Genomic DNA, 17,700 nt, shown 5'->3' with positions numbered 1-17,700 from the left:
GCCCCGCCCCCTCGCCCTTCCTAGTCTCTGCTCGGAGGCTCCGCCCCGGAGGCGGCCGCAAGCGCTGAAGCTCTCCCGCGGAGTAGGCGGGTGGTCTGGAGGCTCGAAGAGCGCACCGCCGGGAGGTGGTCGCGTTCCCGGACGCAGGCGATGGAGAGGGCGCTGGCGCTGCCGCGGCTGCCCCCGCACGACCCGGGGACGCCGGCGCTGTCGGTGGTGGACATGCACACGGGCGGCGAGCCCCTGCGCATCGTGCTGGCTGGGTGTCCGGAAGTGGTCGGCCCCACGCTGCTGGCCAAGCGGCGCTACATGCGCCAGCACCTTGACCGCCTGCGACGAAGGCTCATGTTCGAGCCTCGGGGGCACCGGGACATGTACGGGGCTGTGTTGGTGCCTAGCGAGTTGCCGGACGCGCACCTGGGCGTCCTGTTCCTGCACAACGAGGGCTACAGCTCCATGTGCGGCCATGCAGTGCTGGCACTGGGCCGCTTCGCCCTCGACTTCGGGCTGGTACCCGCACCCCCGGCCGGCGCCCGCGAGGCCCGCGTCAACATCCACTGCCCGTGCGGGCTGGTGGCCGCCTTCGTGGAATGCGAGGGCGGCCGCAGTCGCGGCCCGGTGCGCTTCCACAGCGTCCCAGCTTTCGCGCTGGCCACAGGTAAACGGCGAGACCCTCCCAGCTCCGGGAAGCAACTAACTACACTAACCGTCTCTCTGGCCTGGAACTCACGCAGTGCAGTTAACCCACCCACGAGCCTTTGCGATTAATAAAAAGATAAAATCAATGCAAATGTGTGTTAGCATCTTAGCCTTGCAGATTTGTGCCGTGCATGCAATTCGATTATCCCGCAGATTTCGTCTTGGTCTTGAGAGAGCCTTGAGGAGTACAGAATTCCGTGTCTCCCTTACTCAGCGCCTCGTTCCCCACTGTCAGGCATTCCTAGAGATTTCACAGTTGGGTGAGTCTGAGGAAGGAAAGAGCAAAGAACAGCCAATGTACCAGGGTTCATTGGCTGATTCAGAATACACTTACTAGACATTACCCCCTGACAAGTTACTAAGCCCTGTCTTGTTTTCCTCACCTGTAAAAAGTGCGTTCCCCACTTCTTTGGGAAATAATTAAATAAGAATGAATGAACTAAGCAATTTATAAACCGGGAAGATACAGATGTTGCTGCTCTTATTCTTTAAGAAACAGGAACAGACATTGTGTGAGTCCAAATACTGACAACCCCTTTAAGCTATGCAACCTTAATCAAATTACTAACCTCTCTGTGCCGATATTTTTTCATTTGTTATCTCATTGAGTTTTTGGTGAGGATTAAATGATAGTATGCAAAACACTCAGAAATTTTAAAAATATATTTCTAGAGACAGAAAGACTGTAGGTATAACACCCAGTGCTCATCACAAGTGCCACAATACCCATCACCCATTTAGTCTATCCCCCCCACCTCCCCTTCAGCAACCCTCAGTTTGTCTTCTATCATTGTCTCTTATGGTTTGCCTCCCTTTTTTTTTCTTTCCCCTATGTTCATGTTTTGTTTTTTAAATTCCACATGAGTGAAATCATAAGGTGTTTTCCTCTGATTTTGCTTAGCATAATATACTCTAGGTCCATCCACATTGTTGCAAATGGCAAGATTTCATTCTTTTTGATGGCTGAGTAATATTCCATTATATACGTACATATATATACACATACGACATCTTCTTTATACATTCATCAGTTGATGGACATTTGGGTTCTTTCCGTAATTTGGCTATTGTTGATAATGCTGCTATAAACATCGGGGGCATTCTATTAGATCTTGATCTTTCTTGAGGATTTGGATTCTAGCTTAGCCTAATTATGAATGAGGCAGTAATAGCCCAGGCATTTGTCAGTCTTAGAGCAACTTCAGGCAGCTGAAACACACAGGTTGACGAAGAATTCCCCTGGGGGAACTGATGGCACTTTGCCCTCTAGGAGAGAACAGTGTCACATCCGGATTGGGAGGGCACTTGAGATAGACAGGAGTTTGGTTAGGTTGCATCTCGAAAATCTCAGCAGTTTAAATAGTTTAGCTATCCAGTTTCTCCTTAGGCAACCCCAGCAGCAGATTGGAAGTGCTCTAGATTTGTGGGAAATGACAGCTAGCAGCAGGATCACCAACGACATCATAGTTCAGGGCTGGTTGGGTCAGGGCAGCCAATCTGTAAGCACCATAGTTCCCGAGAGCAGCGCTGTGTGACTATACAATAATTGGTGGGCAGTAATGGTCACTTTGAGTCATTAAAAAAGATCCTGGGGCACCTGGGTGGCTCAGTCTTTGGGCGTCTGCCTTCAGCTCAGGTCATGATCCCGGGGTCCTGGGATCGAGCCCCGCATCGGGCTCCCTGCTCCGAGGGAAGCCTGCTTCTCCCTCTCCCACTCCCCCAGCTTGTGTTCCTGCTCTTGCGCTCTCTCTGTCACATAAATAAATAAAATCTTAAAAAAAGAAAAGAAAGGAGTCCCTCCATTAAAAAAAAAAAAAGATCCTAAATTCTGTACTTTGAAAAATGCTAAAACAGTGGACTGACAAGTGTTCAAGATCACTACTCTGTCCCATCTCCATCTTGATGACCTTGCAAAAGGGATTCCACACCTCAAGATCATCATCTGCAAAATGAAGATGACAACAGTACCCACCTCAGAAGATTGCTGAGTTCATTTCCATTCCACTCTGCTAAAATGAAAACTTTGTTTTGTTACTGTATTCAAGTGCTAGAACAGTAGGTAGTCAATATTTGTTGAATGAGTAACTAAGTGAATGAAACTGGGAGAAGAATATGGTGATTAGCAAATGTAAATATCCTCTTAAGAACCCTATTCCCTTTGGAAATTAAATTTTTGGCCTTACTATTAACACTAATGTATTGCTGATTTGTGCCACGCACTCCCCACACATTATCACATGGAATTCACACAGCAGTCCTTTTGGGCGGGGACAGCAGTTCCATGTTACACATGAGGACACCAAAGCCACACTTAGCTTTCCAGCTTCCGGCAGCCCCTCATTTCCTTCTACGTCCTCATTCTCCTTCATTAAGTCTGGTTTTTATGTTGCACCAGCATCAAGATAAAGATGTTTCATTCATAGTTCCTCTTAAGCCCCACGGGCATATTTTACTTTCTGGATTATAAACTGGCTCTGTTTTGACACATCATGTGTTAGAAGGGCTCTGTGGGCCAGCCTGGAATGGATAGCATACTGACTGGTATCTTTGTATCAGTCAGTGTGCAAACTCAGGCATATAAGCAATATTTTATTTTTCAGAATTTCTGCATTTGAGGCCCCATGCTGCCTTGTTGACTTACCTAGGCTCATGTGTCTACATGCTGTCCCCTTTCCTGATACATGTGTAGCAAAGGTTTCTTTGAAGAGCCAAGGCTTTGGAGAGGAGGGCCTTTTAGTCATCAGCCTGCACGGCCAACCAGTGAAGCATCATCTGCCCCTGGCCATGTGGCCCCTGTCCCTGCCTCTCCTCCTCTTTGCTACCTCTCTCACACCCTATAGCCTCCCTGTAGTACTGTGGGGAAGTCAACACAGGTCCTCTGCACTCCAGACCTGCCACCTCTTTTCTCGGTCCAGAGGAAATTTCTCTATTGACCAAGAGAAATATGGTGACCCTTCAGGCCAACAAACCTCTCTCCCCCCAGATCTTAGGTTTCCATAAAACCTGCTTTCTCCCCTGCCATACATCTCCCCCAGGGGCAGTGATCACCAAGCCAGCTTGAACTGGGGAGGAGGAAAAGGAAAATGCAAGAACGGGTAAAACAGTTTGAATATCCTAAAATATCATCTAACCCCATTCCTTTGGAAATATGAATTTAGGATTTCAAACAACTGACCTTCAGGTGAAACTTTGGGTAAGTTGAGGACTTAGAATACTCAAACCCTGATACAAAATGATACTGTAAACATCAGTGATTCCATAATGGTTTTATTCTGAGTATTTGCCTGCAGGATGCTTTCATGAAATGAAAATACATAGGTGAATTAGTATATATAACTTACATAGAAAAATCTTTTCATTTTGTTTTGACATTATAGCTGAAGAAAGCCAATTTGTGAATAGGATCCAAAATCATATATTAAACGATTCCTAGTAGGGACGCCTGGGTGGCTCAGTAGGTTAAGTGTCTGGCTTTGGCTCAGGTCATGATCCCAGGGTCCTGGGATCAAGCCCCGCATGGGGCTCCTTGCTCAGCAGGGAACCTGCTTCTCCCTCTGCCTGCCGCTCCCCCTGCTTGTGTTCTCTCTTGCTTTCTCTCTCTGACAAATAAATAAAATCTTTAAACAATTCCTAGTAGTAATATGAGAGGGGACTTTCATTTTCTGCCCTTGTTTTCACACATTGATGTCCCAGGATTTCCCCTCTCTCTGCCTCTATGAGGTTTTCTAGCAAAGATCCTCAAAGTGGTTAACAAAATAAGTTTACACGATTTAAGAAAAACATGGCATTAGATGTTCTAAAACTTATGTATCATTAAGTTAAAAATAGATGCACTCAGCTAAATGTCTATTATTATTTGATGCTTACTCATTTCAAAAATGCTTCATTCCTTTCTATGATAGGAAAATGTACCCCTCCACCAAAATATACATATTAAAAATGCTCTGAATTGTACTGCCAAAATACTATTAAAAAACTTCTTTTTTTTTTTTAAGATTTTATTTATTTATTTGACAGAGACACAGCGAGAGAGGGAACACAAGCAGGGGGAGTGGGAGAGGGAGAAGCAGGCTTCCCGCTGAGCAGGGAGCCTGATGCGGGGCTCGATCCCAGGACCCTGGGATCATGACCTGAGCGGAAGGCAGATGCTTAACGACTGAACCACCCAGGCGCCCCAACAAACTTATTTTCAAACACATCTTTTTTAGATCTCTTAGTGGATGTTCCTGGTCATGGAAAGATGGTGGTAGACATTGCATATGGTGGAGCATTTTATGCATTTGTTAGTGCTGAAAAGTTAGGACTTGACGTTTGTTCTGCAAAGACAAGGGACCTTGTGGATGCAGCGAGTGCAGTGACGGAAGCAGTCAAAGCTCAGGTCAGTACAAACACCGCTTTCATCACACGTGCCCTCCTCTGTGGTATGGAGGGAATATAAATTACACGTCTACGCAGACAGTTAAATATCTACATATTTAAATTATTGGTAGGACTAAAAATAAGGTACTGGTTACAATCTTGGGCTCTATAGCAAGACTATCTAGGAGTCCCAGTTTTGCCACTTGTAAGTTTTGCAATCTTGAATGAGTTACATAACCTTCCTGTTGTGCAATGGGAATTACAAAATACCTGTTTCATAGGGTGTTATAAGAATGAAGTAAGTCAATACATTCAAAGGACTTAGAATAATGCCGACCTATAATAAATGTTCAATAAGTAACTTATTAACTTTAATTATATACACACTAGTATAATTTGTGGTTATTTACACATATAGAAAATGTATCAAACAGTATTTCACTAATTTGAAATGCATATACTTTGCTATATGTGGTCATTCTGCAAAACTTGCAAATAATGAATGTCAATTATAGCTCACAAAATAGATTTCATTAAATCTGTTCAGACTTTCTCTTATTTCACAGAGAACATTAATTCCTAATTAGTAAATTTTTCTTATACTGCTAAGAAGTTACCTAAGTAACTACTCAAGTAAGTCTAATTTTGGCTTGGGAAAACTATTCTGATAAAATCAGTTTGGATAATAAATATATCTAGAATATTCTTTCATTTCTAGCACAAGTCTGCCATTTTACATTGGGACCTGTAAATAAAACTCATATACAGTATTTGAATGTTTTAGCATATGAGAATTTAATCACTATTCTAAGTAAAAAATAACTTGTGAAAGATAGTGCCTAATATACTTGTACTAATAATTACTATGGGCCTATTTAACATACCTGAGACTTTAACATAATTTGTAACTTAAACAAGATGAAAATATATACTTTATTCCTGTTCTAAATTGTCATTTATCTAGGACTGTCAACATCAATAGCTAGAATTAGTTTATCATAGCAACTTCTGAGGTTCTGAATTTATATCAATTTTCTATTCATTAAGCAGCTTATAGTTTGAGCTAAAATTTGGCATGAAATAACTTTATTTTTAATGAGATCAAGAGAAAAAGGCATAGTTTTCTTAATAAAAGGAGTAATTTTGAACTTCTCATTAAAGTGTGAACTTCTGACCAAGGTGAGAAGAGGTGGACCTCGAGGTGGGAGGGATTCTGAGAGAAATAGGAGAAAACCACGTATGAGATGATGATATATAGCATCATCTATTAGTGCTGAATCAGGCAGCAGAACTACTTTGTTAACCGCTGACCATTCACACCGCTGATGCAGATTTAGGGAAAGGCCATTTTGGTGGGGGCTGAAGTTAGTACACATTCATCCTCATTCTTTTTTCTTTTTTTTTTAAGTTTTTATTTAAATTCCAGTTAGTTAACATACAGTGTAATATTAGTTTCAGGTGTCTTCCTTCTTTTAACAAACATTTACCTAGAACTTAGTGAGTCGCACACGATGCTATGTTAGATGCTAGGGACTCCAGGAAAGAACAAACCCGCCTTCCGGGAGCTCAGTCTGGTGGGGGAAGAATACCATGAAGAGTGTGAGGTAATGATGCTGTGGTGGGGGTGGGGCAGGGGGGCTTTCAGAGGATGGAGAACAAAGATCCAGCAGGAAGACCGCTTAAACTTGGCTTTCGATGGACTCTGGATTTTCAGAACCAAAATCTATTCACTTGCTTCAGATGACAGGTAAGTAGCAGTGGAATGTACTAATTGTAAGGATGCACATGGAAGTAAGATTATAGTTTGAGAGCTAACAGGTGTCACAGAAAATGAGAAAAGTTAAACTAGGCCTCCCGAGAAGAGCAGGAAGCACTGCACACTTGGGCCTGACCTCGATTTACCACAGAGGTGACTTAGCGACCATGCCAGGGCGCTTCTCTGAGCGTACGTGCTGCTTTCTGTAGCACCAGCTGACTTCATCCTTTACAGATCTTTTTTTTTTTCATCCAACTGTTCTCTTACCCAACAGCTTCTGCATTCTTATAACTTTGGCTTGCTCAAAATTCTCTTTTGAGAGCTCAGTGAAGAAACTTACCTAACACCCAAATCAGGCCTCTTCAGTTTCCAAAGTCACACACTTACAAAGAAGCAACTAAGGGTGTCACTCACCCTCACAGCCTTCCCACAGCCTCTTCCAAGGCCTCGTCTCTGCCCACGGTATTAACTTCGGCTCTAGGTGTTCATTGTCTGGCTCTTCTACCTTATCCCCTTCAAGCTCCTCAGAGGGAGCACAGGACTGCCTTAGCCTGTCCTGTTGGAAGAGCCGTGGCCAGTCTGGGGTCAGTGCTTCAAAGAGTGTGAGCGTTTGGAGTGTGTGTGTGTGTATAAAATAGCGCTGGGAGTGTGTGTGTATATATAACAGGACTGTTCCTTCAGTAGAGGCTACACACGGGACAAATTCCTTAGAAAGGACTCATAAAGTATGATAAGAATCCTACCTTCCAATGAAACTATGTTTATTCATCTAGACAAAGACATCATTTACTGCCTTGACCCAAAAGGTGTTTTAAAAATGACAGAGTGAAAAGTTATGCCTCCGAGTACCCCATCTATATTATTTATAAAGATAAATTTGAATCAAAATATTTATTTTACGTGTAATCTTACATGACAATTTATATTACACGATAATTTTCTTTGTCATTTGCAGTTTAAAATTAATCATCCTGAGAGTGAAGACCTTTCCTTTCTGTACGGAACTATATTAACAGATGGAAAAGACACTTACAGCGAGGAGCCAACCGCCAACATCTGCGTGTTTGCAGATGAACAGGTATTAAAACTGTAACGTTTGGCACAAAAGCCAGACAGTATGGAATTGGAACACGGTGAACACTCTTATCTTCATTTACTCTGGAACAGGTGGACAGAAGTCCTACTGGCTCAGGAGTGACGGCCCGAATTGCCTTACAGTACCACAAAGGGCTTCTAGAACTGAACCAGACCAGGGCCTTTAAAAGCAGTGCAACTGGCTCAGTATTCATGGGGAAGGCTGTGAGGGTGAGTGACACCGTTAGCTTCCTCTTTGTAAGTCTGTTACTCTGGAAACTGAAGAGGCCTGAGCTGGATGTTGGGTAAGTTTCTTCACTCAGCTCTCGAAAGAGAATTTTAAAGCAGGCCTGTAAAAACTTCTGTTCAGCTAGGATATCGGTTCTCAAAGTGTGGTTTGGAACCCCTGGGGGTCCCCAAGGTCCTTTCCAAGGGTCCACAAGGTTAAAACTTAGTATGCATTAACATTGAGATATTATTTGCTTTTCGATTTATTGTCTCACGAGTGTACCGTGGACTCTCTAGAGGCTACACGATAGGTGATAAGCCAACCTACTGAATGCAGAAGCAGATACGAGAATCTAGCTGTCTTCTGTAAAACCAAACATTAAGGAGGTCTGCAAAAATGTAAAACACATGCCATTTTCCTCATTAAAATTGTTTTGTTTTGGCAAATTCAGTTATTTTCCCAAAATACATTGTTTGTATTAACATATAATGGGTTTATTATTTTTTACTTTATTTTTTTAAAAAAAGATTTTATTTATTTATTTGACAGAGAGAGACACAGTGAGAGAGGGAACACAAGTAGGGGGAGTGGGAGAGGGAGAAGCAGGCTTCCCGCTGAGCAGGGAGCCCGATGCGGGGCTTGATCCCAGGACCCTGGGATCATGACCTGAGCCGAAGGCAGATGCTTAATGACTAAGCCACCCAGGTGCCGCTGGTTTATTATTTTTTAATGAATTAATGAACAAATACCTTTAATTCCCAATATAGTAAATATTAATAGATATAACCTACATAAACAAAAACTTTTAGATGCTCAAATCTTTTTATTTTATTTTTTTAATTTATTTGTTAGGGAGAGGGAGAGAGAGCACAAGCTAGGGGGAGAGGCAGAGGGAGAAGCAGGTTCCCCGCAGAGCAGGGAGCCCGATGTGGAACTCGATCCCAGGACCCTGGGATCATGACCTGAGCTGAAGGCAGATGCTTAATCAACTGAGCCACCCAGGAGCCCCTAGATGCTCAAATCTTAAGGCATAAAGGAGTCCTGAAACCAAAAAGTTCGAGAACCACTAACTTAGGGTTTGGATTTTTTTTGTTTTTATTCTATAGGAAAGTTTCATTTTTTATAATGGGATGTGAAAGTCCTGAAAAGTTGTGAAAAATAAAACTTTTGTAATAGAATCAAGTTTTAAATGTGCTAACAGAAATAAATAGTAAATTCTATTTACTAATAAACAGTAGTAAATGAAATCTACACTAAGTAAATTTAGTGAATGAATTTAGTAGGTACATTTACTAAATGAATCTATTCATAAAGAGTCCTTTAACAAAACAAAAGAAATCTATCCTAATATAGACTTTTATATCCTAATATAGCTGTTTTGAAGTTTGGTTTTTCTGAATATTGAATTTTCTTTTAAGTTAGGGATTCTTATTTAATATAGTGATCTTATGAGATACTAAACCATTTATGTCATATGCAAAAATTTGGAACACATTGTCTTCAAGTCTGAGATTGAAGATAAAATAATCTACAACATTTATTGGGTGCTTCACTGTAAAGTTCCAAGCCAAGTACTTTATACATACCTTCTCGGGGCACCTGGGTGGCTCAGTCAGTTAAGTGTCCAACTCTTGATGTCAGCTCAGGTCATGATCTCAGGGTTGTGAGACTGAGCCCCACATTGGGCTCTGAGTTGGGTGTGGAGCCTGCTTAAAGATTCCCTTTCTCCCTCTCCCTCTGTGTGTGTGTCTCTCTTTCTAAAATAAATAAATAAACACAGTAAAATAAAATAAATATATACATACCATTTTAATCCTCATAAGAATCTTGGCAGGTCAACCCTGTTATTGTCCTTTTTTAAACAGATGATAAAATGGAGAATTAGGAGTTTAGGTAATTTGCCAGAGGTCCAACAGTTAGTGAATATCGGAGCCAGACTCTGAATGTGGACCTCTCTGTGTAGACCCTACACTGTTAAGCACTACTATATTGTTATTAGACAAAGCAAGTTTTCAATGAGGCTTTTATTATAGCAGCTTTATAAAAAGATAATGAAATTACTGTATCCTAATCTAATAACTGATATTTTATCATAAGATTTAGTTATTCTCACGTTTAAAAATTAAGAAATAAGGGGCAGTTGGGTGGCTCGGTTGGTTGAGTGTCCAACTCTTGGTTTTGGCTCAGGTCAGAATCTTGGGGTTCTGAGATCAAGCCCTGCCCACCTAGGCTCCATGCTCAGCCTGGAGTCTGCTTCTCTCCCTCTCCGTCTGCCCCTCCCCCTGTTCATGCTGCACGCGCATTCTCTCTCTCTCTAACAAATAAATACATCTTAAAAAAATTAAGAAATAGGGGCACCTGGGTGGCTCAGTCATTAAGCGTCTGCCTTCGGCTCAGGTCATGATCCCAGAGTTCTGGGATCGAGCCCAGCATCGGGCTCCCTGCTCCGTGGGGAAGCCTGCTTCTCCCTCTCCTACTCCCCCTGCTTGTGTTCCCTCTCTGTGTCTCTCTCTGTCAAATAAATAAATAAAATATTTAAAAAATTTAAGAAATAAAAAGGATACTCTGTAGTTAAGATTTGGAGTTATTGCTTTTATAGTTAATAATCAGACATCTTTACTCTCACCACACACCTCCCCTCTCTGTCTGGACTCCTCCAAGCTCTCGGATGGTACCGTCTCGGTCTCTTTCCCTTCCACTTATGGGTCTCCAGCATTTCATCCTCAGTTTCCTTCTCACCTCTTCTACATTTTGATGCCATGGGGCAATTTCACCCACTTTTGAGACTTCAACTCCCAGCCACCCACTGATGATGACTCCTGAGCCTTCATCTCTCCCATGCCTACTTGTGTGTGCCTCTCTCCTGAGTCTAACACTCGTACTCCCAATGTCTACCAAACTCATCTTGAAATGACTGTCTCAGAGATATGTCATCTCGTTAAAAAGCTCTTCCTTCCTCCCTAAATGTGCTCCTCCCATCTAATTCCCTACTGGTTAATGGGAGCCCCTGCTTCGCTCCCCAACTAGGAACGATGCTCACACTGAACTCATTCCTACTCCTCACCTCCCACATACATCAGTCCCCAGGCCTGCCAATTCTACCTGCAAAGTATCTCTGTTTTGTTCTTCTCCATCCTCCCTAAAAACTGCCCTAGTGACTCTAGAGTTCGTCAACGAATGAAGGTTACCTCTAAAGAAGTTTCTAGGTTTCCGGTTGCTTTCCTCTCTGACTTGTCCTCAAGCTAAAGTTACCTAAAACACAAATCTGATCATGTCACTCTCCTTAAAAACCTTCCATTACCTACAAGATTAAGCCTTGGGTTTTCTTTAAAAGGATAAGAATCAAGAATATGACTCTAGGCCAGACACAATATAAGTGCAATATTTTGATATTATATTCCTTTTGTCTTTTCTCAGGAAGCAAAATGTGGGGATTTTAAAGCTGTTATAGTGGAAGTGTCTGGACAAGCCCATTACACAGGTACAGCAAGTTTTATAGTGGAAGATGACGACCCACTGAAGGATGGATTCCTTCTCAAGTGACTTCAGTACTTTTCAGGGCTTTCTCTGAATTATGTGGAAAACGGTATCTAAATTGTACAACTTCTTTTCCTTCTAAAGCAGTATGCTGTAACTAAATATAATCATTATACCTCATATTTACACATGTAATTGGTATAAATGTCACCATGTCTAACTTACAAAATGCTGAAAATTCAGAATATTTTTCTAGTTATTAACATATCATGTAAAATTAATATCTTAGTCCTGTTACTTTTAAAATGTTACTCTATGCTACTTACTGTAATATTTTGTTTTAGATGCTCTTTGAATAATAGCTTGAATTGTAGCCCTCACAACAATGACTCTTACAAGTTCATTATTTTAGTCTTCTAGTTTTTGAGTAAGATAATGTCCTCTCTCTGAGCAGGATGTAAGGGAGATGGATTATTATAAGGTACTAAACACTTAGCCTACATAGCCTGGGAAGGACTGGGGTGGGTCAGCTTCTTGGAACAGATGTTACAGCTGTTACCAGGATGTTTGTACCAGCAAATCTCTCTAATGTGTAGAAAATTTCTTGTCATAGTAAGATAGTGATAGTTTCATTTTTTGAAGATAAGTGCTGCCAATTGTGTGGGCCGAGGGCCATCTCCTCTTCACAAAGCCCCGCTGAGGCTACCTTCTAAATATTGCTCACAACTATCCCTTACCATCCTTGGTAAGTGTTTTGCCTCATTAATTAACTTCTTTCAAGCCAACCTCCTTTCCCTCACTGATGTCTTAGCTCTAGATAGCTGCAAAGTCCAGCTGCTACTCCAAGGTAACTGAAGTGCCATAAGCTGGTGTGAGAAGGCCAATGAATAATCAGACTTCTGTTACATCTTTAAGGCTTTTATAAAAGGCATTGTTGACTGCATTATAAACACAGTGGAAATCAATGAATTACTAGAGTAGGGTGAGTCTCCTACACTAGCAACTACATGCCAGGTACATTTAAAGCCCGAAAGAAATGTTAACTATTAATTCTTGTTACTTAATTGTCTGTGAACCTGTTAAAAATAGAATTTGGCCGGGGCGCCTGGGTGGCTCAGTTGGTTAGGTGTCTGATTCTTGTTTTGGCTCAGGCCATGATCTCCTGGTCGTGAGATCGAGCCCTGAGTCAGGCTCAGCGTGGAGTCTGCTTGAGATTCTTTCTCCCCCTTTGCTCTTCCCTGCCCCTGTGCTCTCTCTTGCGCTCTCTTCCCTAAAATAAATAAATGAAATCTTTGAAAATAAATAAACAAAATAAAATTTGATCATTTTTCAGTCACTATAAAATGAGGTATTAAAAAGTTATTCAATATGTGATGCTCTCAACAGTCAGTAGACTCCTGTGAATTTTTTTTTCTGAGCATACAGAAACTGAAGTAATTAATTTTAACTCATTTTGTCATCCAGTTATTAAGTCTGTGATTGAATTACCAGACCAAAATGAAAGATTTATAGCTTTATAACTTTAGTTAATGTTCTTGATTTTCCTATTATACAAAAACTAATGCTTTCCACTCATTTTCTATAAAATTCTGTGGTAAAGAAATCACTTATCTTCAAAAAAATGAAACTATCACTAGCTTACTATGACAAGAAATTTTCTACACATTAGAGAGATTTGCTGTACTTTCTTTTTAAAATGAAAATAGAGGGGTGCCTGGGTGTCTCAGTTAAGCATCTGCCTTTGGCTCAGGTCATGATCCTAGGGTCCTGGGATGGAGCCCTGCATCAGGCTCCCAGCTCAGTGGGGAGCCTGCTTCTCCCTCTCCCACTCCCCCTGCTTGTGCTCCCTCTCTCACTGTCAAATAAATAAATAAAATCTTTTTTAATTAATTAATTAATTAAATGAGAATAGAACTACTATTTTCTCTCCAAATTTCACAAGTCATATTAACTTATCTACATTAAAAAGTAGGCATTGCCTATATCTTCCTAAATTCTAATCCAAACCAGAGCCAAACCCTTGCAGTAATATTCACCCCTTCTGTACTTCACTGCCTCTCCTGGCGTCAACACTAGGGAAATTAACTACCCGCCCCCCCACCTCCATGTGTCTTAACCAGTCACAAAGCCCCGCTGAGGCTACCTTCTAAATATTGCTCACAACTATCCCTTACCATCCTTGGTAAGTGTTTTGTCTCATTAACTAACTTCTTTCAAGCCAACCTCCTTTCCCTCACTGATCTCTTAGCTCTAGATACTTAAATGTGCTCATCATAAACAAAATGATGCAAACATCCTTTGTCTGCCTTCCTTCTCTAGCTTGCTGTCACCCCTGTTTCCTTCTCTTTGTAGTCAAATTTCTATATTCCTGACTCTCTGTTCATTGGGTACATTTTCTCGTCTTCCCATTTGTTATTTGACTATTGTCATTTGGTTTCTACGTCATTATTTGTTGGAAATCATGCTTGATCTAACTGCCAGATCTAACAGCCCCCTGAGGGTTTATGCAATCCACAGTGGATGCTGCTGCGGACTCCTGGCAGCCAAGTGTGGTTCACGTTAGAGCAAGTATCTACATGCCCTTGGTGCTGGGTCAGCCATAGAGACACTCACGGAAGCTCTCAAGGTCACGAGCTTAGTGCTCAGTCCCCATTAGTACCCACCAGTGCTGCAATTGTGTGGGCCCAGGGCCATTTCCTCTTCACCATGAAGTTGCAATGAGTTTGGCTCCAAGTCCTCTAGACTCCGTAAGAGTTGGGGCACCCTTCTCTTCAACTCCTAAAACCCACAAATTCCATACCATCCCTCTTTAGGACAATGTTTCTCATACGTGTGTGTATGAATACCTGGGGATCTTAAGCTGCAGATTCTCATTTATTAGGTATGGGGTGGGGCAGTTCTAGCAGGCTCCCAGGTGATGCTGATGCGACTAGTAGGACTGCATTTGAGTAGCAAAACTTTCTAAACAATCTCTTTCAGTTACCCATTTGGGTCCGGGCTTTACAGTGAGCCTTCTCCTTTTTGCTCTAAAATACATAAGGAGCCTATGAGCTCTCGGCCACGAGGTGACCTCACGGTCACAGCAACTTTCCTTCTTCAGAAGAGGCTGAGGAATTACCTTACTTTGAAAAGCAAAACAAAATGAAAACCAAAAACACAAGACCGCTGACTTCTCAACTGGCCAGTGTGCCTCATTAAATATGTCACTCTAACCTGCCTGGCTTTTTTCCCTTTACCTGCTTCTTAATTTTTTCTACTCCCTAGCATTCCACCCGTGGTTCTTCTCTCTCTTCACTCAATACCCTGTCCCTACTCATCACATCCATGCTCATGCTTTTCTCTCTTGTAGAGAGAGGCTGAAAACTTCCAAATCCCTAAGTCCTAAGGTTCAGAGCCATACTGCAGGTCAACTACTTGGTGGGCAAGTCAGACTCATCCGCCCCCTAGAATACTCCTCCTGTATTCTCTAACCTGATGAATAGGACCACCATCCTGCAAGCTGGGAACCTGCGATTTATCCTTGGCTTCTTGTTCATGCCCTTTCATCTTGTCTGTTGATGCTCCTGAGGCGGATGTCTGTGGATTCGGCTGGCATCATTCCTTTCTCCTCCCTTTATCAACAACACTCACCTTTTCCTGTGGAAAACTATCCGTCCCCTGCACGCAACCTTGCTGGGACTGCCAGACTCTCTCTCCCTGGACCTGGGATCTTGAGAGAAATGACATAAGGTCTGAAAAATGGCTGAAGTGGACTTACTCCAATAGCGCTTTAAAGAGATCACCCTCCATTAGTTTCTGCTTCTCGACCTGCTATCTCTGCCCTGACTCCTCTTGTTCTTGGGGCTAGCTGTTAGATTATCCTTCTGTAATGTGAACTCCCCCTATCCCTCCAATAAATCCCTTTTTTGCTTAAGTGAGACAGGATATTGTTTATATCCAAAGACCCCAATCCATATATTACTTCCTTAAAATCTCTTCTTCTTCACTAAGCCTTAATTCAGACTCTTTTCATTTCTCCTCTGGGCTATTACAATGCCTTTTCTTAACTGGTCTCCTGGTTGCCAGATTCTCCTCCCATGGTCACTCAAAAATAGGTTTTGTGTATCAAAAACTGCTAAGTCTTAAGGATCTAATAACATGCCAACCAGACAAAGTTCTAGTCTTCACAAAGCCTACAGTCTACAGTGGGAGGCAGGTAATGATTCATCACAAAAACGTAATTATAGACAGTGCTGATGTGCTATAAGCCGAGGAAGGCTTCCTCTGAGAGACTAACATTCATGTGGAGACAGGGATGCAAGGGAATGCAGGGAAAGCGAGGGAATGGAGCTCTCTAGGCAGAGGGGACAGCATGTGCAAATGCCCTATGAGGGGCGGTTTAAAAAACTCACAAAAGGCCAGTGTGACTAGACTGAGGCAAAAAGAAGGAACGGGGCCCCAAATGAGACCAGAAAGGAAGCAGATGTTGGCTCACGCAGTGCCTTGTAGGAAATATTAAGGATTGGGGTCCTTATCCTAAATTAAAAGGAGAAAGTCATTAGAGGGGTTTAAGTAAGTGACTGGCATGACCAAATTTATTTTGTTGAAAGGCATTCTGCCTACAGTGTAGAGTAGGGGCTGGATGCGGAGAGACCAGTTCAGAGTGGCAGCAGTAGTTTAAAGAAGAGAGGTTGAGAGCTAAGATTCAGGTGGAGGATGAAGGGATGGAGGAAGTGAATGGGTAGAAAGATACTTAACAAGTAAAATCCCTAAGTCTTGGTGAAAAATTGGACATGGGCTGGTGGTGAGGAAGAGGAATTAATCTAGAAAGAAGCCTAAGTTTTCGCCTTATAAGCTAATGGAAGATAGTGCCATTTTCTGAGATACAAGAGGTTGAGGACCAAGGGTTTTTAGGAATAGTGGATCATGAATTCCATTTTGGTCATGTTGAGTTTGAGCTGCTTTTGCACATTCAGGGGAGATGCCAAGTAACACGGAATAGGGCTTGAGGCTGGAGATATAATATGGAGCTATGAATATATAGTTTTCAAAGCTCTGGGTGTGAGTGAGTTGAGGGAGGAAGTTCAGAGCTGCTGAGGACTAGGCCTCGATGGACTCTAGCATTTAGAGGCAGATGATGGGGGTGAACATGCAGGGGACACTGAGGCAAACAAGGCAGGCAGAAAACCAGGAGAGTGTGAGGTCACTCTTATCTTCCTGAGCCATACCTGATCACTGCCTTCCCATGCTTCAACTCCTTCAATGACTAGTGCCATTACCCCATCTGCTCCTGATGCAGTTCAATCTCTGTAACATGGCATGTGAGGCCTTCATAAGAGTGCCCCAGTCAACTTTTATCATTTATCATTTTATCATTTATTTCTCTCTTCACTCCCTAACCTCACTCACCAGTACCCAAGAGTCAAGGACTTAGGCACTGACCTTCAGACTTTGCACAGGAATCAGATGTCCTTCCCTGTCTTCTCTTTTTGGAGAGTCCAATGTCACCGCTTGTGTGAAGTCTTCATCAGCTACCCTAGGAAGAGTCAGTCACCTCTATAGAATTTCATTATATTTTTAAACAACACTAATGATATTGTACTATATTTGTGTTTGCCTAAAACTGTAAGCTTCTTTGGGCTGAGATCCTTATTTGTTATCTCTGAAAACCTAGCACAGAGATTTGCTAAATAAATTCATCTATTCTATATTTTTGTCTTACTTCAGTGGTTCTCAGTTGTGGTCATCCTGCCTCCCTCCAGGAACATTTTTAGTTGTCACTACTAGCATGTTGTGGGTAGAGGCTAGAGCTACTGCTAAACATCTAATAATGCATTCCTATAATGCATTAATTTACCACCTTAAATAAACTTCTATTTACACTGCAAATTTCCAGTACGATATTTTTCCTCACTGAAATAAGCATCCAAAGCACTAATATCAGTGATTCTAAGATCTGCAACTACACTGGTCATTCTTTAGAGCAGTGTTTCTCAAACTATACTGTGCATCGGAATCACTTGCAGGGTGTGTGGCTGGGCCCCACCCCTAGATTTCAGATTCAGTAGATTTGGGGTAGGGCCTGAGAATTTGCATTTCTAACAAGGTCCCAGGTAATGCTAATGCT

General features: G+C 42.2%; 1 protein-coding gene across 1 annotated transcript; it reads left to right on the top strand.

Annotated features, from left to right (window-relative positions):
- The first annotated feature begins 25 nt into the window (after positions 1-25).
- On the top strand, positions 26-17,281 carry L3HYPDH (trans-L-3-hydroxyproline dehydratase). The gene is made up of 5 exons (XM_036115793.2): positions 26-658; positions 4,908-5,077; positions 7,770-7,892; positions 7,982-8,119; positions 11,535-17,281. The coding sequence occupies exons 1-5, from the start codon at positions 151-153 to the stop codon at positions 11,658-11,660; spliced, it is 1,065 nt and encodes a 354-aa protein (XP_035971686.1). The 5' UTR covers positions 26-150; the 3' UTR covers positions 11,661-17,281.
- The last annotated feature ends 419 nt before the right edge of the window (positions 17,282-17,700 follow it).

The sequence above is a fragment of the Halichoerus grypus genome, chromosome 8 (assembly GCF_964656455.1).
Source record: "Halichoerus grypus chromosome 8, mHalGry1.hap1.1, whole genome shotgun sequence".
Classification (NCBI taxonomy): domain Eukaryota; kingdom Metazoa; phylum Chordata; class Mammalia; order Carnivora; family Phocidae; genus Halichoerus; species Halichoerus grypus.
The sequence above is the reverse complement of the archived record's forward strand: the minus strand, read 5'-3'. Positions and strand labels throughout refer to the sequence as shown.

What these genes read in the sequence shown, in the direction of transcription:
- L3HYPDH (XM_036115793.2), top strand. Translation starts at nt 151, where the DNA reads ATGGAGAGGGCGCTGGCGCTGCCGCGGCTGCCCCCGCACGACCCGGGG. An exon ending in GCGTGTTTGCAGATGAACAG is followed by an intron (nt 7,893 to 7,981) that starts GTATTAAAACTG and finishes ACTCTGGAACAG; the next exon opens with GTGGACAGAAGTCCTACTGG. An exon ending in TCATGGGGAAGGCTGTGAGG is followed by an intron (nt 8,120 to 11,534) that starts GTGAGTGACACC and finishes GTCTTTTCTCAG; the next exon opens with GAAGCAAAATGTGGGGATTT.